The sequence below is a fragment of the Natrix helvetica genome (assembly GCF_964273705.1).
Source record: "Natrix helvetica genome assembly, chromosome: 9".
Classification (NCBI taxonomy): Eukaryota; Metazoa; Chordata; class Lepidosauria; order Squamata; family Natricidae; genus Natrix; species Natrix helvetica.
Window position 1 is genome coordinate 9,070,784 of NC_138560.1, and position 21,917 is coordinate 9,092,700.

Consider the following 21,917-nt stretch of genomic DNA (forward strand, 5'->3'; position numbering starts at 1 on the left):
CATGGTATTGGACCTGGACTTTTCAGTGAAATGAGAATATTGGGTGGGCTGGAGGTGGCTGGGAATTGGAAATAAATTGTGTGTGGGGGGGGAGATATTTGTCTATTTGCTAGAAGGATGCAGAAGAAGTTGAAAGGAAAACTTTAGAAGACCAACTCACAAACACGTGGGATCTCTTTCTACCTAAACTAGGGGTGTCCATGGCTGGCTGGGGAATTCTGGGAGTTGAAGTCCACAAGTCTTAAAGTTCCCAAGTTTGGACACCCCTGACCTAAACAGTATGTCTCTGTCATGACTTTTGGACCCATTTCCCACAGAAAAGAAAACACCGGGAGCCACAAAGGTCCTAACCGGAAGCCCCCCGTTCAATTCTGGAGCTGACCAGAAGTTCAGTTCCCCCACCATAGAGTCTCCTCCTAGCGCGGCGTACTTTTTCCTCTGCCTGTCATAACCGAAAGCCCTATCAATTGTGGAGACAACTGGAAAACCCTCCCCTTGCCATAGAGTTTTCTCCTGGCGCACTGTGCTTCTCCCCCCCCCCCCGGGAAGTTCCTCTCAAAATTGTGGTGCCGACCGGTGACGGAGCCGCAGCAGAGGGAGGAAAGAGCCACATGTGGCTCCAGAGCCGCAGTTTGCTGACCCCTGCTTTAAGGAAACCTGAGCCATCTACAGCTTTTGCACTTACACAGTTTCGCTTTCCTATATATAAATGTAATGATCCCTTCATTGAGGAAAAACCTGCATACATTACTAAGGGGAAAAATGGTTTGGATGATTTTGCAGCAAAAAGCGTGGAGGTTTGGGAGAAGAAATGGTTTAAAATGAGTGCATCTGGAGAAAGGGGCACAGTGGCTCAGTAACTAAGACACTGAGCTTGTCGATCAGAAAGGTCGGCAGTTCTGCGGTTCGAATCCTTAGCACAGCGTAACTGAGTGAGCTCCCATTACTAGTCCCAGCTTCTGCCAACCTGGCATTTCGAAAGCACATAAAATTGCAAGTAGAAAAATAGGAACCACCTTTGATGGGAAGGTTACAGTGTTCCATGCCCCTTCGGCGCTTAGTCATGCCGGCCACATGACCATGGAGACGTCTTCGGATAGCACTGGCTCTTCGGCTTTGAAATGGAGATGAGCACCGTTGGGAATAACTAGCACATATGTGTGAGGGGAACCTTTAACCTTTATATGGAGAAAAGACATGAAACGGCATACTTTTCACTGGTTGATTGCCATATTTGCAAGGGTTTTTAATAGAAATGCGTCATCAGCCCCAAGAAAAACTGAGAAAATTGTTTTGCAACACCCTATTCTTTAGACATTTAATTCCTATTTCCTTAGCCTGATTCATAGTTCTCTGGTTTTCCTTTCACCCTTATTCGTTAGTGTAAGCTCTGATTGCCATAACCAGAGCTTGTGTAAACCTAATTTGGAAACCACGGCAATTTATGGTTTGGCCAAACCTGAGATGGGGAAAGATCTCTAAACAGATGACTAAAAAGACTTGAAATTGAAATCAGCATATTTCGGTGAAATTATCTTCTGGACATCATCGTAAGCAACCTTTAAGCTTTGGTACCATTATCATCTAGTCATGATGTATATGATACACCCATCCTTATCAACTACCATGCAATTAGTGCTTTCAAAATCAAGGGGGACATGCTAGTTGGTGAAGGTAGGTCATATGTTCAAATCCAAATGCTGGACATTTAAACAATAGCAAATCCTTGCATTTTTCAAAAGGGACACCAGAGCATGTTCCTGCCAAGGAAAGTGATGCCGAATAGGATTATAGTCTAGCTGTGTGGCACCCCAAGGCAAGCTCTCAGAGGATTCTAAGCAGGGGTGAAATTCAGCAGGTTCTGGAAAACCAGTAGCAGACATTTTGAGTAGTTTGGAGAACTGGCAAATACCACCTCTGGCTGGCCCCAGAGTGGGTTGGGAATGGAGATTTTGCAGTGTCCTTTCCCCCCCCCCTCCCCCAGGAGCCAACAATGGCCTTTATGGTTAAACATAAATTGCACTTCAAAACGGTTGTTCACAAATGCAATTACAGTTGTTTGGTTCTAAATATAATATGTAAACCTACCGCTTTCCACAGCTGAGGATCAAATCGGAATCACTGCTTCTGAAATATATTGACCACGTTTGAACTCTTAAAGCCAAAGACATGACTGACTCCACCCAAAAGCTAAACTGGAGTTGATCTAATCATGATTGTCTAAATTAACTCATCTGGACTGTCGTTCACACAGCACCCTAGTCCGGAAACCAGATCTCTAACCTAGTTTGGTTGGCTTGACCTTCCCACGTTGTGTGAAGTACTTGTATTCCAGCTGAGTGCAATATTCCTTAGGGTGCTAGAGATAGGAGATAAAGCAGTTGAGAGAATCAGGATTATTGGTGGCACCAGAAGGATAGGAACAGAAAAAAGGTGTCTAGGGATCCATTCAGACTTCGGAAGTAGAGACAATTTGAAAGCTTGTTGCATTTGAAGTAAGTACCCATTACCATCTAAACAGCCATCAGTCCATGGATTCAACTTTGCCCAATAGGAATTATTTCTCCATTCCTGCCCCTCCCATTTTTTAGAACAGATGTTGGGATAGGCTACCAAAGGAATTATCATATACACTATTAATTTCCTGTATTTCGTTTCTAATTTCCTCAAGAGCCACAGTGACCCAGATTGTTGAGGTCAATATCAGGGGAGGGTTCCAGAAGGCACCACTGCTGATTCGCTTGTGTGTGCTTCGTGCGTCTGCGCCTGATGCGCACTGCACGGGCATGCACAGTGCAATAAAAATTGTTTTTCGCATGCGCAGAAGCAAAAAACAAGATGGCGGCACTTACGGTGCCACCTGGAGAACCGGTTCGGGGGCAGCACATGCCTATGTCGCTGCTGGTTCCATTGACCCAGGCTGCCAAACCACTACCGGTTCAGCTGAACCGGTCTGAACTGGTAGAAACCATGTGTGATTTTTTTTTAAAAAAAGCCAATTTGGTCTAGTGGTTAAGGCTCCAGGCTAAAAAACAAGAGACCGTGAGTTTAAATCCCACCTCAGCCATGAAAAACAGCTGGATAACTTTGGGCCAGTCGCTCTCTCTCAGCCCAATCCATTTCACAGGGTTGTTGTTATGTGAAAAAACAGGAGGAAGGAGGTGAGTTGGATAGGTTCTCCACCTTGAGTTATTTGTATAAATAATAAAAGCAGGATAAACATACGTAAATGAATCCCTTCTTTTCATATTTCCAGCATTGACTTGATATTCCTTTATAATTTTAGACAATTTAGCGTGTGTGTGTATGTGTGTGTGTGTGTGTGTACTGTATTTATTTATGTATGTATATATGTATGTATGTATATATACTGTATGTATACATATGTATATGTATGTACATATCTATCTATTTATCTATATCTATATCATATCTATATCTAATCTATTTATAATAAATATATATATGTTGTATTTGTGCTGATAAATATATATATTTATTATATATATATAATTTGTGAATGAGTGGGTTGTACCTGGGATTCTCCAAGGCAGTGTACTAACTTGATCATAACATCAAGGTATCAAATTATACAGATCATTCCTACCAATATTTGTAAAAACAGATTTTCCTACATGAAAGGAAACCTACAAACCTTTGCATCATATGCCTGATGATTCATCCATAGGCAAGAAAAGCCTGTTTGCGGAGAAGTGAATGTCTGAACAAACATGTCACACTAAGGCTGGTGCTGGAGCTTAAATGGACTCCAGAGGATGATAGAGGACAGGAAGGCCTGAAGGAACATTGTCCATGGGGTCGCAATGGGTCAGACATGACTTTGCAACTAACAACAAGGCTGGCAAAACTCTATATGTGTTTGCAGAGGACAAACATTCAGTATTCTGGGAAACCAAGATGGTCTATTACAGTGTTCTCAATCTTGGTCGCTTGAAGATGCATGGACTTCAAATCTGAGAGTTAAAGTCCACACATCTTCAAGCCAAGTTGAAAAATACTCGTCTATTAGATAAAATTATGAAAGATCTGCTTCTCCAAGGCAGTCTTTTCCATCCTGCTGTTTTCCAAATTGTTGGGACATGTGGGAAGTTCACCTCAATGAGGCCAAGGCAACTTTAAGTCTTCTGGACTTCAATTCCCAGAATTACCCATTTAGTATGGGGAATTCTGGGAGTTGAAGTCCACAGGTCTTAAAGTTGCCAAGGATGGATACACCTGCTTTAAAGTCTTGATTCCTATAGGTCTACTCCTTATATTTTACTAGTTCTAATTCTTGAATAAATTAAAGGAAAGAAAAATAGTCTTGTCTGAGGTTATTGGCTATATTTCCGCCTCTTACACATGAGACTGTAATTTTTTTTTCTCCAATAAATCTATTCACTTTAAAGTGAGTCTGAGTTTTATTATTTTGATTTTCACTTTCAAAAAGACAGGAAACAAATACTGTAAATAAATTAAATGTTAATGCTCATGAGGGGAGCATGTTATTTGGCTATGAAATATCTTCACAAAATCTCAATATATTGTTCCAACTAAACGTAAAAATTTAGCTGTTTGCCAAAAAACCTGGAAAGAATGTTGAGTTGATGAATATTAAATTATGTTTGAAAAATTTCCACTCTCAGCACACCCCCTCCAAAGTTTTTTTTTAATATTTATTAAATTGCTTTACAAAAGGACAATAGGATAATGTCACTATGTAGTCACTAGTGCAGAGGGGGGAGAGTTAATTTACTTGGTGCTGGTAGAGAATTTATGATATTTTATTATATAGAGAACTCATTCTTGTATGTTGCCCAAAGGTTGATGATACAGTATAAAAATACGGTTAATACATAATACAACTATGCATTTGAATTTTTAGTAGCATGTGTTTAGCTGTCTTTCCACATTAAAAAAAAGTAATTTGAGATAACAAATACGGGGGGAAATTAACATGTTATGCAAATTCTTAACACAATGTGTGAAATGAGCCCCTGTTTCCTCATCTATCTGCCTTGTAGACCTCCCAAAAATATTTAAGGGATCATTCTTTCTCTTCTATTGAACCACCCTTTGCTGAAAATGGTGTTGTTGTTGTTAGTTGCGAAATCACACCTGACCCATCGCAACCCCATGGACAACGTTCCTCCACGACTTCCTGTCCTCTACCATCGAGTCCATTTAAGCTCCCGCCCACTGCTTCAGTGACTCCATGCAGCCACCTCATTCTCTGTCATCCCCTTCTTCTTCTGCCCTTAATCGTTCCCAGCATTAGGCTCTTCTCCAGGGAGTCCTTCCTTCTCTTTAGGTAGCCAACGTATTTGAGTTTCCTCTTCAGGATCTGGCCTTCTAAAGAGCAGTCAGGATTGATCTCCTCTAGGACTGACTGGTTTGATCACCTTGCAGTCCAAGGGACTCGCAGGAGTCTTCTCCAGCACCATAGTTCAAAAGCCTCCATTCTTTTTTCTGGAAATGATAGTAGACAGTCAATCAAACAACTATTCCTGGGTGGGGCAGGAATAATTGAAAAGGCGGAAACAGGACACCAATCTTGGTTGCTGGTCCATCCAGCTTCTCAGCCAGAAAATCCAGTCCAGGTCCCTGACCCTTTTGCTCCCACCTCCTTCACGAATGTATAAAGGCCAATGTTGAGACGATTGTATCTTGCAGAACAGGTTAGAGTTGCCTGGCATACATCTAACAGGTAAGTGGGGTTTGTAAGGTGGGATCCCCTTCAAGAAAGTTGAGGAAGCAATTGTTGTCCTTCAGACCCATTGCTCCAAGTCTTACTGTAATAAATGCTGGATTAGAATAGTAGAATCAGAGCTGTACTTCATTAAAGTTCTTAATTGTGATGTTCTTCCTGAAACATAACCAGAATAATCAGCTGTAGCAAAAGCCAACTGGAGCCTTAATGCCATCTCACAGTCTAATGAGTTCATTGCAGTGAAAGCTTTGGGGACTTTAGATGTTTGTGATAAAAACGATCTCATCGTCGTCTTTTAGAGCACTTATAAACCCCTGACTTATTATGGTGATGGTTGTGCCTTGGATGTTCTACCAGTTCCCACAGGGGATGTTTACAACCTATGTTGATTAATAATGTATTAATAGCATGGATAGCTGGAAAATATGACTTTGTGTTGAATTGTTAGATCCTCAACAAGCTTAGCACTTTAAACAAATCTAACCCTTATAGTTCAGTATATCCAAAAACTTTGTTGGATGGATTGAATCGTGGATATTTGTGAAGGACCACCACCGAGAGAAAAGAAGATTTTAGGTTTCCAGAAATCTGAGTGGAGGATGGGTATTCAAATCTTGACGCCTCCCAAGTTTAACTGGGATGCAGAATCAATTATCCACTGTTTCCTGTGAAAAAATATGCAAACCAATATGATACAGTGATTAAAATATTGGGACTAGAAAGCAATACACGTTCAAGTCCCTACCTGTTCACTCTCTTAGCAAAATGTATGTCAACGAATAGCTTCTGTTTATTAAATTACAAGAGCCTTGGGCATCCAGAGTACATTATTGAAATGCAAATACATAAAAATAAATGAATGAATCATTCCTTGCAGCAACCTGGATATAGCCAAGTGCAGATATGCATGAATTTATATCAGATATCGCAAGGCCGGGTGCTATGATCCATTAAACCCTTTAATCTAGTGGAAGGGCAGATTGTCTCCTATGTCGTGGCTATCACAGTTAGAAGGCTTACAGCAGGAGTGTCAAACTTGATTGCATTGAGGTCCACATCGGGGTTGTGTTTGACCTCTGGGGGCTGGGGTGGGCGTGGCCAAAATGGGCATGGCCAGCTCAACATCATTCGTGCCGGGTGCCCCTGTGAAAATGGGCTCCTGAATTCCGTTTTCGGCTGCTACAGGCTCATGCAACCCTCTTCCAGGGAAAATGGAGCCAGTTCAGACTGGTTCGCCTGAACCAGTAGTGGAAATCGTGGGTGGCCGCATGCTCACATTTGCAAATCAGTAGGGAAAGTAAGTGAATACCACCCCTGGACAGCCCCTCAAATACTGGAACACTGGTATCGTGTCACCCCTAGTCCTTCTTTCCTGTAGACTAGCCGTACCCAAATCCTGCAACCATTCTTCATACTTTGTAGTCTTCAGACCTTTAATTATCTTAGTTGCTCTTCTCTACACTTTTTCCAAAGTCGCAACGTCTTTTTTGTCATGACCAAAACTCGATGCAGTATTCTAAGTGTGGTCTTACTTTCTTGCTAATTCCTGAGACAAGAGCAACATCACCATAGACAAGGTTCATTGTCTAATCTGGCAGCTGTTCAAACCAGGAGACGCTGCCAGAATTGTGAACTGTTACCACTCCTCCACACCCATCTCTCTGGAGGGATGGCCCTCCCATTAGAATAAGGTGGTGCCCCAGGGAAAGGCACTGATGTTTAAGCTCCTTTGCTGCTTTTAAATCAGAATCAGGATGGGGTGGTGTCCTTTGCTTCAAGCAATAAAATATCTTGATTTAGCCAAGGTATGCATTGTTAGCTTATTCCCCAATTTTATCCTCTTACCTTTCTAATATATAATATTCAAGATAGCTAGCAGTGATAGGGGCCTTCTCGGTCGCTTCACCTTTAATTCAGAAGGCCAAGTTGATGTTCTCTCTGTTGATTCTGTGGCTTGAGACATTCCTTTTTAAGACACCATTCACTCAGTAAACCAGGGGTGTCAAACTCAATTTCATTGAGGATCATATCAGGGTTGTGTTTGACCATGCAGGGATGGAATGGGTGTGGCCAGGATGGGCATAGCCAGCTCAATGTCACTCGTGTCAGGGGTTCCTGTGGTGGCCCTAGTGCTCTGCCAGTGAAAACAAGCTCCTGAGCTCTGTTTTCAGCTGCAATGGCCTCCTGTAGCTCAGGAGGGCTGCTTGCAGCCACCCTGCTGGCCACATCCATCCCACGGACCTTGAGTTTGACACCCCTGCCATAGACAATAAAAAAATCTTTTAGAAAGAACCTTTGTTTTCCTTTGCCTGTTTAAAGATGTTTTTGGAACTCTCCTTTGCATTTTTAGAAATGTATTTTTGGGGGGGAAGCTCTTTGTCTTTTTAAGTATTTTAAACGCAGTACCCTTTTCCAGCTTTGGTAATTGGATATGCTTGATTAACTGTCCCTGAACTCTGAAATGAAACAGAGTCAGGCTTTGCAAAATTCCTGGAGAGATAAAGTAGGTCAGGAAATCAAAACATCCTGGAAGAAGACAGGAGAAAGCCACTTTTCTACCGTTGCCAAAGAAAAAAGAAAAAGAAAAAAGAAAAACCATTGTATAGAGGATGGGTCCGATCTTAAAGCAAGGGTCACTTAACTTAAAGGAGACTTTTCTTTTCAATCATCTTTTTAAATGTTGTCATCGCTCTTGAATGAAGCACACACATTGAAAGAGCAAGGTAGAAATCTTTGGCGTGGGATGGGTGGTGTGTTTACCCAATAAAATTCATATCTTGCCAGTGTGTGTTTCTGTTGAGGCACGTGATGATGTCAGGGTGGGTGGGCGGACCCTCGCACCGCCACCACTACTAGATCTATCGGTGCCTCTGCCAGCGAAAACGGGCTCCGTTTTTGGCTGTGACATCCTATTACTACCCTCTGCTTTGGCACTCCCAAGCTCCGTTTTCACTGGCAGAGGCACCGTGAGCCATTCTCTCGCTGTTTCCAGGGTGGCCCCACAGGTCAGATCTAAGCACCCCAGGGATCGGATCCAGCCCCCGAGTTTGACACCCCTGCTATAAAGCAATTGCAGCTATTCCCAAGGTTCTTTGCTAATTGGCTTCGAAGGCCAACTCCCGCTTGGGAAAACACTAGTAAGGAAGCGAGTTGAATTTCTAAACCCACGTTCGTTTCTCTCAGACTCTGATCAGTAGATAGGCAGGTGCTCACCTCCTGAAAGAAAAGTTGGTATTTTCTCAGAAAGGTGGGGCAAAGCATACCAGGTGGGACTGGTTTAAGATGTAGAAAACTGGCTCTTGTTTTCCTCTCCTTCTCCTCGCAGAGCTATCCTGGATGGTGCAATGTGGGGCATCCAGGAATCTCTGCTATGCTGCCTCCTCAGCCTTATGTCCAACCTGACAAGTTAAACCTGCCCTTTGTGGATTCAACAGGGCAAGAAACAGGACTCGGGGACGGTCGCTCCCTGATCAGAGATACTTCCCCAGTAGAGTTTCAGTTGATGCTTGATTCTTTCCATCTGTCCCTTGCTTCATTCCGAGGCGCAAAGACGTTGCAAAAAGTTTTAATTCATCATTCCATGTCCAGTTTCGAAAGCAAAAAAGACGGAATCAAATGGCTGGATGTGTTTGTCAGGCACAGTGTAGACCAAGCATGTCCAAAACACACAGTCCATGGGCTGCTTGAGGCCCTGGGTAGCTAGTAATGTGGCCTCACAAGATTGCAAAATTTTTAACATTGTGGGATATACATATATTAACTACGTTATACATTTTATATATGGCCCAAGACAATTCCTCTTCACTCCGTGCGGTTGGACACCCATGGTGCAGACTATTTCTTGTTCTGAATTCAATCTTTTCTGAAGCTTCCTTCTCCCCCTCCTCCTCCTTCTTTCTTTCCTTTTCCTCCTCCTTCTCTTCCATCTCCTCCTCCTCCTCCTTCTTTCTTTCCTTTTCCTCCTCCTTCTCTTCCATCTCCTCCTCCTCCTCCTCTTCTTTCTTCTCTTCTCCCTTCTGCTTTTACTGTTCCTTCTCCTTCTCTCAACTCATTTAACAATAAATATGCTCTTTATCATGAATGATTTCGGACCATAAATACCTCTGGCATTCCAGATGGTACTTCACCATAGTCAGCTAACTCAGTCAGCAGTGAGGACTTCTGACACCTGAATGTCAACACCAGCTTTGTCCACCTTTGGATAATATTCCTCTAGGCTTCAGAAATGGCGAGCAGAACTTTCCTTGAAAATCTGGGGATTGGAAAAGAGGGAACGGGATTCCCTAAATTGCTTGAGGATTCCTTCTGCAGGTCAGATAAGATATATGATAAACAATATATTGTTGCATCTCTATTTTTCCCAAGCATTCCGTATTAAATTCCTTCTATCTTTCAGGAATGTTTCGGAGAGGTCAAAAGCAGTAGTTATATCAATGCACCTGTTGGCCTGGGAACCAAATGCATTTTCAAAATACATTCTTTTTCATTTGTATGCTGCTGCCTCCACCTTACACTTCTCACTTGTGCAAACTTGGAAGCATTTAAAGCAATGGAGTAAAACGACTGGGAGTATTTAGGAAGTTGCCGTCTTAAAATACATGTTTTCAAAAAAAGTAGCTAAGCATATCAGCAGGGCTACCTGGTGTACCATAGAAAACACCAAAAAGTATATGTTGATACAAATGGGCATGCCATGAAGCACCTGGCCCACAAATAACCAGCTTGTTAGCTAACTGGCAAACCAGAACATATTAACATTTTATGAAGTGCAGATGTGGAAGGTATGAAAGAAGCTGGCTTGTGCAAATGCCCTTCACTAGAATTAACTATCGTCCAGTCTCCAACCTCCCCTTTCTGGCGAAGGTTGTCGAGAATGTGGTGGCGCAGCAGCTCCCGCGACACCTAGACGAATCCGACTATCTAGACCCACGCCAGTCCGGCTTCCGACCCGGGCACAGCACTGAGACAGCCTTGGTCGCGTTGGTCGATGATCTCTGGAGGGCCAGAGATAGGGGTTGCTCCTCTATCCTGGTCCTATTAGACCTCTCGGCGGCTTTTGATACCATCGACCATGGTATCCTATTGCGCCGGTTGGAGGGGATGGGAGTCGGAGGCACCGTTTTGCGGTGGTTCGGCTCCTACCTCTCCGACCGGAAGCAATGTGTGTTGACAGGGGGGCAGAGATCGTCCCTGAGGCCACTCACTTGTGGGGTGCCACAGGGGTCGGTCCTCTCGCCTCTCCTGTTCAACGCATATGTGAAGCCGCTGGGTGAGATCATCCGTGGTTTTGGGGTTGAGTACCATCTTTACGCTGATGATACTCAGCTGTATATTTCAACCCCAAACCACCCCAACGAGGCTGTCGAAGTGATGTCCCGGTGTTTGGAAGCCGTCGGGGTCTGGATGGGGGACAACAGACTTAAACTCAACCCCTCCAAGACCGAGTGGCTGTGGTTACCGGCGCCTCGGTTCAGCCAGCTGACTCCATCGCTGGCCATAGGGGGCGAACAATTGTCCCCTGTGGAGCGGGCGCGCAATTTGGGCGTCCTCCTTGATGCCCGGCTGTCAATGGAGGACCATGTGGCAGCCGTGGCAAGGGGGGCGTTCCACCAGGTTCGCCTGGTGCGCCAATTGCGCCCCCTACTGGACCGGAGTGCCCTGCGCACGGTCACTCATGCGCTGGTGACGTCTCGCCTGGACTACTGCAATGCTCTCTACATGGGGCTTCCCTTGGGACGCGTCCGGAGACTGCAGCTAGTTCAGAACGCAGCCGCGCGGGTTATTATGGGAAGTACACGTTACTCCCACGTAACACCTCTCCTGCGCGAGCTGCACTGGCTACCTGTGGCCTTTCGGGTGCGTTTCAAGGTATTGATCATCATCTTTAAAGCGCTCCATGGCAGTGGACCTAGTTACCTGCAGGATCGCATCCTACCACACACGTCCCTGCGACCTATCCGCTCACACAGAGAGGGGCTCCTCCTGGTGCCGTCTGCTAGTCAATGCCAGCGGGCGACACCTAGGAGTAGATCCTTCTCTGTGATGGGCCCAACCCTCTGGAATGACCTCCCCCCTGACATTCGAACTACCACCGACCTCCGTTCCTTCCGGCAAAAGTTAAAGACTCACCTATTTCAATCAGCTGGCCTGGCACTTTCTTAGTTCTACCTCCCGGGGATTTATTCATTTTAATTGGGTTTGGGGTTTTAAAAAGTTTTTAATACACTATATACTATATTTAATATTTATTATTCTATGTACAGTCTTGCAACCTCCTCCACCTACGTATTTAATTATTTAACTGTTTTGTATGTATTTTATAACGTATTTTAGTGACTGTACACCGCCCCGAGTCCCTTTCGGGAGAGGGGGCGGTCTATAAATATGAATAATAAAATAAATAAATAAAAATAAATAAATAAATTGAGAAAAACAATGAATCTAATTTACAATACAATACAATAGCAGAGTTGGAAGGGACCTTGGAGGTCTTCTAGTCCAACCCCCTGCCTAGGCAGGAAACCCTATACCGTTTCAGACAAATGGCTATCCAACATCTTCTTAAAGACTTCCAGTGTTGGGGCATTCACAACTTCTGGAGGCAAGCTGTTCCACTGATTAATTGTTCTAACTGTCAGGAAATTTCTCCTCAGTTCTAAGTTGCTCCTCTCCTTGATTAGTTTCCACCCATTGCTTCTTAGTCTACCCTCAGGTGCTTTGGAGAATAGTTTGACTCCCTCTTCTTTGTGGCAACCCCTGAGATATTGGAACACTGAACATGTCTCCCCTAGTCCTTCTTTCTATTAAACTAGACATACCCAGTTCCTGCAACCGTTCTTTTCCTTCACTTAGCGAATTGTTTCTTGTTTGTTTGTCTCCCTTCTGCAGAATTTGAGGACTGGTATCCAAGGAACCCTTTCTGGAAAAATATGGAAGAAAAGAGATCTCCCTTTGTTGTGGGGCTGTTAGTGATGGGCAATGTTATTATTATGGTAAGAGACCTACAAGCAATACAGTGCTGTATCTCAGCAATGGGAAAATTCCTGAGTATTGACTCTGGTATCTGAAAAATAAGATGGGGATAGAATGACCTAGTTCGTGTTTCTGATTTTTTTAAAAAAGGTTTTGAAATGTTGTCTTAATCCAGGGGTGTCAAATTTGATTTCATTGAGGGCCACGTCAGGGTTGTGTTTGACTTTGGAGGCCGTGGTGAGTGTGGCCAGGGTGGGCGTGGCCAACTCAATGTCACTCATGTCAGGGGGCCCTGTGGTGACCCGATCACTCTGCCGGCGAAAACAGGCTCCTGAGCTCCGTTTTCAGCTGCAACAGTCTCCTGCAACCCTCTGCCAGCAAAAACAGAGCTCAGCATGGGCGCACGTAGTCCTCACGAGCTCTGTTTCCAGCTGCGACAGCCTCCTGCAACCTTCTTCCAGTGAAAACGGAGCCCAGCATGGCCAGACATAGTCCTCACAAGCTCTGTTTCCAGCTGCGACAGCCTCCTGCAACCTCCCAGTGAGAACGGAGCTCAAGGGTATGCATGGGGCCCTCCTGAACTCCATATTCACTGACAGAAGCACTGCAGGCCGGTCCATCGCTGTTTCCAGGGCAGCCCCGCGGGCCAGATCTAATCACCCCACAGACCGAATCCGGGCCCCGGGCCTTGAGTTTGACACCCCTGACTTAAACCATCATTCCCTGTATTTTGTTGAATGAATCATCATTGGCCACATTCCCATAAACCACCATGATGGGGTTCCTATAACACATGAAATGCAAATGCACAATTTGAGGGCCTTCCAAAATTACACAGGACCCTGAACCAGTGTGGGTGTAGCACCGGGAGATTACAAAAGGAAGCTGAACTAAACTAAACAACTCACTGCATCATGCCCCTTGGACATGCTAGATGACAAAGAACCTGGTTTGATTTCCGGTAGTTTGGTGGCTAACAACCTTCCTGTTTCTACAGCTTTCAGGGCTGGCACTTTGTGCTGAGTCTATTTGGGTAACAGCTGATCCCTATAAAGTCTACCCCATCCTGGGAGTCACCGGTAAAGACGATGTCTATGCAGGCGCCTGGATCTCCATTTTCACCGGGTTTTGCTTCTTCTGCGTTTGCGTCTTCGGTATCGTCAGCCTTGTGAATGGCAACCGCTTCATGGTGCTGTTGGTGAGTAGCAACAAGAATTGGACTTCTCTAAACTCTACATTTTCTCAACGAAACTCCAGTTAGCAATGGGAAAGAACCAGGTCAATACAAATAGTCCTCGACTTACAATGATAATTGAGCCCAACATTTTCATGGCTGAGCAAGGGAGTGGTGAGTTTTGCCCCATTCACGACTTTGGCTGCAGTTGTTCAGTGAATCACTGGGGTTGTTAAGTGAGTTGCAATGCCGTTAAGCGAATCTGACTCCCCCCACCCAATTGACTTTGCTTTCTAGAAGTCAGCTGGGAAGTTTACAGATGGGGATCATGTCATCCTGGGAAACTGCAGTTGTCATAAATACATGAAAATTGCTAAGCATCCAGATTTCCATCCCCTGACCAAGGGGCTACTGAAATGGTCATGTGAAAAGGGGGCATAAGTCACTTTTTTCAATGCCATTGGAACTTCAGATGAAAGGTTGTTACGTTGAGGACTACCTGTAATGCTTTCTCTTTTCTATGGGAAGAGATGAAGGTCAATGGAAGTGGAGATAACCAAGACAAAGTAGAAATGACTTGGTGGCAGCCAAAAAAAGGCAATACGATCCTAAGATAGATAGATAGATCGATGGATAGATAGATAGACAGACAGACAGACAGATAACTGATAGATGACAGAGGGATGATAGATAGATGATGATAGATAGATAGATAGATAGATAGATAGATAGATAGATAGATAGATAGATAGATAGAGACACAGACAGACAGACAGACAGATAGCTGATAGATGACAAAGGGATGATGATAGATAGATAGATAGATGATAGATAGATAGATAGATAGATAGATAGATAGATAGATAGATAGATAGATAGATAGATAGATAGGGATACAATCAAGATCAAAGGAGGTACTAATACCACTCTATAAAGCCTTAGTAAGACCACACTTAAGAGTACTACATCCAGTTTTGGTCCCCACGCTATAAAAAAAAGATGTTGAGACTCTAGAAAGAGTGTAGAGAAGATCAACCAAGATGATTAGGGGACTGGAGGCTAAAACGTACAATGAATGGTTGCAGGAACTGTGCATGGCTAGTCTATTGATGAGAAGGATCAAGGGAGACATGATAACAGTCTTCCAACATTTGAGGGGCTGCCACAGACAGGAGGAAGGGGTCAAGCTTCTTTCCAAAGCACCCAAAGGCCAGACAAGGAATAATAGACAGAAGCTGGACAAGGAGAGATTCAATCTGGAAATAAGGAGAAATTTTCTGACAGTGAGAACAATCAACCAATGGAATAAAAGTTGCCTTCAGAAGTTGTGGGAGCTTCATCACTGGAAGCTTTCAAGAAGAGACTGGACTGCCATCTGTCAAATATGGGGTAGGCAGGGTCTGCTTGGGCGGGGGGGGGGGGGGTAGACTAGATGACCTACAAGGTCCCTTCCAACTCTGTTAATCTGTATAGCTCCTGGCATGCAATTCCATTGTTGTCTCTGGTCGAAAAAGTACTTGTATTTTTCTACCTGAATCTACCTGATCAGAGAAAAAACACTGAAAGCTCATTAGAAATTTAGCTTGTAATCCAGCATTAAAGACAATACATTTCCGTCTCAGCCGTTCCTCTCCAGCATATGGAATCTACATACGGTCTCCAGATCAGTTCAAAAATGGTGTAAATAATGAACATTCATCAAAATCTCTTCTATATGGATTTGCTTATCCTTTTTTGAAAGTCAGGCCATCATCATGTCCAACTAGAGAATGGGAGAACAACAACAATAGCAACTAATCTGCATTATCTACAGATCAAGGGATACAATAATTATCTCTAATCCATAGTGAATATCCTGGGGAGGAAATGTTTCCAGGTGTGGTTTTTTTTCCCCTTTGACACTGAATTTTAATCTCTATTTTTTAACTTTTTAGTACCTGGTCCTGATCCTGGTTGTCTACTTGTTTGAATGTGCCTCTTGCATCAGCTCCTACACACATCGTGATTTTGTAAGTACAGAGTGCAAATTCTTCCCAACTTGGTCTTCTAAAAGATTTTGGCTCACTCTTTCCCAATGTCTGCTTTTACCATGGTAAATGATCCACCCAAAACATAATTCAGTCTGGGAATTTTAATGAAGCTTCCTTTTCCTTCCTTTGTCAGCCCCATTACTCTGATCAACTTTATGGTTGTGTTGTATAGTACATAATATGGGAATGTTGGTGAATTTCTTTGATCCATTGGCTCTTCAAAAACTTTCGTGAGAACCAAAGCTTAGATAAAGCTTGTACATTTTTGTCCACAAATAGACAGGAAAGGCCATAATTGCTTATTGAATAAGGATATGGATCCTTTGATCCTAAAAAGGTAAAATTAAGGTTCCCCTCGCACATATGTGCTAGTCGTTCCTGACTCTAGGGGGCGGTGCTCATCTCTGTTTCAAAGCCGAAGAGCCAGCACTGTCCAAAGACGTCTTCATGGTCATGTGGCTGGCATGACTAAGCACCGAAGGCGCACAGAATTCTTTTTCCTTCCCACCAAAAGTGGTTCCTATTTTTCTACTTGCATTTTTTACGCACTTTCAAACTGGTATTTGGCAGAAGCTGGGACAACAGGAGCTCACTCCGTTACACGGCGATAGGGATTCAAACTGCCGAGCTGCCGATCTTTCTGATCGACTAGCTCAGCGTCCGTTGCAGAATTGGCGTAAGATAGTACTAAAATCATTTCTGAAGGGGGACAAAAGTCATTTTGTCTCATTCTAAAAGACCAAGACAATCTAGAAACATTTGGGTTTTTCTTCTCTTTTTTGAACGGTATTTTTTTCCTCATAGATTGCAGATTAAAAAAGAAAAACCAGAATTGCAGTGCAAAGAGAAATGCATTTGGAAATGTAGAAATCTGTTTGCATATACAGTATTTATGTAAGCGGAAACTTTGGAAGTGAAATGTTTGTGTACCTGGGCTTGGGGAATGTAGTTGACCAACATTCTCTCCTTCTTCCCCACCCCAGGTAGTATCAAATTCCAGACTGGTAACCAAACAGATGCTGGGCTTCTACGCATCTGACACAGACCAAGGGCGGGAACTCACCCGGATGTGGGACCGTTTCATGATGGAGGTACATACCATCGTCCAGCCTGTGAGAATGCCCTTTCCTTGCGTCCTTCATCCAGATGTAGATCCAGAATGCATACATGGAGGGACTGTGAAAGCAATGCAACTTTGCTGCCAAGCTGGGTCAAAATGCTAGGGATTGGGAACTGGACTTCCTTGTTTTTTCTTTGAAGATGTTTCGCTTCTCACCCAAGAAGCTTCTTCAGCTCTGACTTTCAAACCCCACCACCAGCCAGAGCTGAATAAATTTTTATTTTATTTATTCATTCATTTTCTATTTGTCAACAAGTGCAAGGAAACAAGTATGAAAACACATGAAAAAATGGCACAAATAAATGGATATAAATGAGCAAAACATAGCCATAAACACATAAAAAGAGTACATATGAATGGGACAGTAGGACAGGGACGGTAGACACATGGGTGCGCTTATGCACGCCCCCTTAGGGACTTCTTAAGAAATGCCTAAGATTGTTGGTGGCGCAATACTGGAAGAAGGAAGAGTTGCCTACCATCCAAGAATGGACATTAAAAGTAGCAAACTTAGCTGAGATGGCCAAAATTTCAGCGTATTTGAAAGACCACTCGGATGAGAAGTACAAGCTGGATTGGATAAGATGGATTGACTACATTCAAAATAAATACCGGACTAAAAAATTTCAGTTAGCGTATGAATGAAGGCATAAAGGACATTACAATTTATTTAAAACTAGTTTAATAAAGAGGGAGTTAAAGCACAAGTATAGTAATAGGTTAAAATTAGTTAGCTTATCTTAGCGTATGGTTGTTAAATGTTTATACCCTGTACTTTGCTCTGGAAGGTCGGAGGGAGGGAGGGCGGGAAGAGGGAAGGGGTGATAATTGTAAAACTTATTGAAAATTTTAATAAATAAAAAAAAGAAATGCGTAAGATCCACGGTAGACAGCTTAAGCTTATTATAGGTTTAGTATATAGTAAGATTCATTTATATGTTTATGGAAGGATTTATAATAATAATGCCAAAGCTAAAGAAGCTTCTTGGATGAGAAGTGAAACATCTTCGAAGAAAAAACAAGTCCAGTTGCCTCTTGAAAAAGCACCTTTAGGACAGCCAGGACCAGGATGACTGAGAATCTCCATAGACATTTAGTGATTTGGAACATTGAAGATAGGGAAAAGATTGGAGTGAAACGGAAAGGCAGCATAAGGTATGGAGCAATAGCTATGCTCAACAACTAGCCAGGAAAAGAAAATAGTTTTCATCAGCTCTCCGTCCTTTGCAAAAATTGATAAAAGCTTCAAAGCTGCGAAATTCAAAGCAACTCAAATCAGTCTTAACTTTCTAACAGAGAAGTTGGATGGCAGAAAGTCTAGTCAAGAGAAAAGGCAGCAAGATGTCCTTTATAATGTGGCTCTTGGAAATAAATACTGCGTATGATCTTTCTTTTCACCGGTTCACTTTTAGCAACAGTGCTGTGGCGCCAATGATCCCTTGGATTGGGTAAACTATACCTCCGTCTTTCGAAGTAGATTCCCCGAAGCCGTGGCACCTTGGCCATTCTACTGCTGCAAACGTGATCGGAACTTTATCATGGTCAACGAGGAGGGCTGCAGATTGGGCCACATTGATTATATCAACACTAAGGTACCAAGGTCTTCCATTTTCGTCCTGATGTTTTACCTATCATTTTGGCATACTTGGCAGTGGTGGGATTCAAATTTTTTTACTACTGGTTCTGCGGGCGTGGCTTGGTGGGCATGGTAGGGGAACGACACTGCAAAATCCCCATTCCCTCCCCACTTCTGGGGGAACGATACTGTAAAATCCCCATTTCCACCCCACTCCTGGGGGAAGGATACTGCAAAATCTCCATTTCCACCCCACTCCAGGGGAAGGATACTGCAAAATCTCTATACCCTCCCCACTCCTGGGGGAAGGATATTGCAAAATCTCCATTTCCACCACACTCCAGGGGAAGGATACTGCAAAATCTCTATACCCTCCCCACTCCTGGGGGAAGGATATTGCAAAATCTCCATTTCCACCCCACTCCAGGGGAAGGATACTGCAAAATCTCTATACCCTCCCCACTCCTGGGGGAAGGATATTGCAAAATCTCCATTTCCACCACACTCCAGGGGAAGGATACTGCAAAATCTCTATACCCTCCCCACTCCTGGGGGAAGGATATTGCAAAATCTCCATTTCCATCCCACTCCAGGGGAAGGATACTGCAAAATCTCTATACCCTCCCCACTCCTGGGGGAAGGATACTGCAAAATCTCCATTTCCACCCCACTCCAGGGGAAGGATACTGCAAAATCTCTATACCCTCCCCACTCCTGGGGGAAGGATATTGCAAAATCTCCATTTCCACCCCACTCCAGGGGAAGGATACTGCAAAATCTCTATACCCTCCCCACTCCTGGGGGAAGGATACTGCAAAATCTCCATTTCCACCCCACTCCAGGGGAAGGATACTGCAAAATCTCTATACACTCCCCACTCCTGGGGGAAGGATATTGCAAAATCTCCATTTCCACCACACTCCGGGGGAAAGATACTGCTTTCCAGCTCCATTCTCCTGTGCAAGGCAACAAAAGAAGACCCAGCCAATCAGCTGGGACTCTGATCAGCTGGGACTCAGGAGGCAGCGAAGAGATGGGGGCGGGGCCAATCAAAGGTGGCATTTGCTGGTTCTCCAAACTACTCAAATTTTCCGCTACCGGTTAGCCAGAACCGATCAGAACTGGTTGAATACCATCTCTGATTCTTGGTACTGTCGGCAGCTCCTCTTCAAGGCAATCTCATTGGTTTGTCTTTCCCTTCTCAGGGCTGCTTTGAACACATTAAGCACGCGGTACAGAGCTATGCCTGGGGCGTCTCCTGGTTTGGTTTTGCCATTCTTATGTTCACAGTAAGTCCTAGCAGAAATGCTTTTTTTGATGTGTTGGGGCTGCAATTCCAAAATTCTCTGGTGGGAACTATAGGAGCGATGGCTTAAGAACTCCGAGATTGAGGAAAGGTGGTAACTTGAGAATTGAGAGCCCACTTTTCTGAAGTTCTGCTTATCCATGAAGCTTATCCTGAATGTACTCCACTCTATCTGTCCTCAAAAACGTCTACAGCACTACAGTTTTCACCAGAACCAGCCAAGGAAACTCACCACCAGGCTAGAGGACAATAGTCCCCTCCTCCTGCTACTCTTCAAGAACTTCAACAGAAGACAATATATGTAGTTTTGAGATTGAACTGTAGAGTTCTTGGTGCTCTTTTCAGCTTGGTTGTTTGCTTGCCGACATTTCATTACCCAACTCTGTAGCATTATCAGTATGTCTGATGACGCAAAACTCCAAGAACTGATATGTAGCACATATTTCTGCTTTTAGATAACATCTAGTTGACATGCCTTCGAGCCAAGCTTTCTCAACCTAGTGCTCCTTAGATATATTTGGCCTACAATTCTTCATTGTGCCTACAAATTCATAGAACATCATCCCAATTCATCTGTAGGCCATCGAATAAGCAATGCTTCTAGAAGTCTTTCCCATAATTGGTGTTTTCCATTTCAAAACCAATTTAATTTAGATTGTGGTTGCTTACCCTTGGCAAGGGATTGGATTGGTTGATCTCCGAGGTTCCTTCCAGTCCTTCTGATGCATGAGTGTGTGTGAGGATAAAATTGAAGAAGAGGTGGTGGTGGGATGGGACATAAAATTCAGCTTGAGGTACTCAGGATAAGAAAAGGCACCACGCCATTACAAAAAATTAAATAGGGGTGTCAGGGTTCCTACGGATGCCCTGATTAAATCAAGAGCCTCGAGCCAAGCTTCAAAAGAAATCCAGTTAACTATTAGAAGCAACATGTCAGCACACACCCAAGTGAAGCCAACTCTGACCCCACGTAATTTACAGCCCAATTATGACCCTGTTTCCCCCCCCCCTTTCCCTCCCCAGGGTGTGTCATAAATCACATTCTCCAATGGAGCACTTTCGTGGGCTGTAGAGATCACTTCCATCCGGCTGTTATGGGTAACTGGGGAGACAGCCTTGAGAAAGATATGCCTGGAATATGCTTCTGTTTGTGGCTGCCAAGCTGCTTCGACAGTTTCCCGTCCCCCTTGCCTATGGCAATTTGAGAACAGGCTAGGGATGCTTTGCGAGTTGACAAGGGGCTTGCAGTAAATGAGGATTATTGTTGTTGTTTTCCACAGTGTCCTGTCGTTCTTCTGGCTATATACCATTACACCACGATGTGAACAATTCCAGCTGAGTAAATGGAATTTTTCCTAAGAAGAGGAAGATGATGAACAAAGGGATGAAGCCCTTCTTTGAAGGGGGTGGGGAATCTCCATGGATTCCCTCTGTACTATAACATGTTCTCCAAGGCCTGACTACTCCCCAAGATCACTTTGGGCGTAGAGGTTATTGAGCATCTCTGGAAAAATCATCACAACTACTTTAGTAAAACCTTTTTTTTAATAAAAAATATGTATATGTTCTTTGGTAGGAGTGAAGAGATTTTTTTAAAAAAACATGCTTTGGGAAATTCTGTAAGGAACTTGATGTGCGACTGAGCTATGTGTATTCACAGAGAACGCCCCAGGAATTCAAATCAACTCGATCTGACAATTCAATTTGGGTTTCTAAAAATAGGATCGCAGTGATAAAAAGCAAAATCCTATAATCTCCTTCTCTTTTTTCCTCCTTTCTCCTCCCCTCTCTCTATGTATATAACTAAGCCAGTGGGATTTACAAAGGTTTTAAATGGCATGAAAACTCACCCTGCATTGACCTAGAAAATTATTCAGACACGGAGCATTTGTCATAAGCTAGATAACTCCCAGTACTGTACTGGGAATAGACCCACTCCCAGTCAAAACAGATTGGAATGGATTGGCAAGGAGAGATGGGGCTGGTGCTCAAGGTGGATCAGTCCGTCCGTCCATCTATCATTCTGTCC

General features: G+C 43.7%; 1 protein-coding gene across 3 annotated transcripts; it reads left to right on the top strand.

Annotated features, from left to right (window-relative positions):
• The first annotated feature begins 1,540 nt into the window (after nucleotides 1-1,540).
• On the top strand, nucleotides 1,541-21,400 carry UPK1A (uroplakin 1A). Of its 3 annotated transcripts, none has more exons than XM_081962125.1 (8): nucleotides 1,541-1,674; nucleotides 12,599-12,702; nucleotides 13,680-13,880; nucleotides 15,791-15,865; nucleotides 16,870-16,977; nucleotides 18,419-18,598; nucleotides 19,788-19,871; nucleotides 21,169-21,400. In XM_081962125.1, exons 1-8 carry the CDS (start codon nucleotides 1,659-1,661, stop codon nucleotides 21,211-21,213), a joined length of 813 nt encoding a protein of 270 aa, XP_081818251.1. In that variant the 5' UTR covers nucleotides 1,541-1,658; the 3' UTR covers nucleotides 21,214-21,400. The 3 variants fall into 3 exon arrangements, with proteins under 3 accessions (XP_081818251.1, XP_081818252.1, XP_081818253.1); XM_081962126.1 differs by lacking the exon at nucleotides 1,541-1,674 and adding an exon at nucleotides 2,101-2,495; XM_081962127.1 differs by lacking the exon at nucleotides 1,541-1,674 and adding an exon at nucleotides 9,895-10,021.
• Nucleotides 21,401-21,917: the final 517 nt, after the last annotated feature.

Bases quoted from the DNA above. Each gene is read 5' to 3' on its own strand.
- UPK1A (XM_081962125.1), top strand. The intron at 16,978-18,418 runs GTACATACCATC...GTTCACTTTTAG, and splicing joins GGGACCGTTTCATGATGGAG to CAACAGTGCTGTGGCGCCAA. The intron at 18,599-19,787 runs GTACCAAGGTCT...TTCCCTTCTCAG, and splicing joins TTGATTATATCAACACTAAG to GGCTGCTTTGAACACATTAA.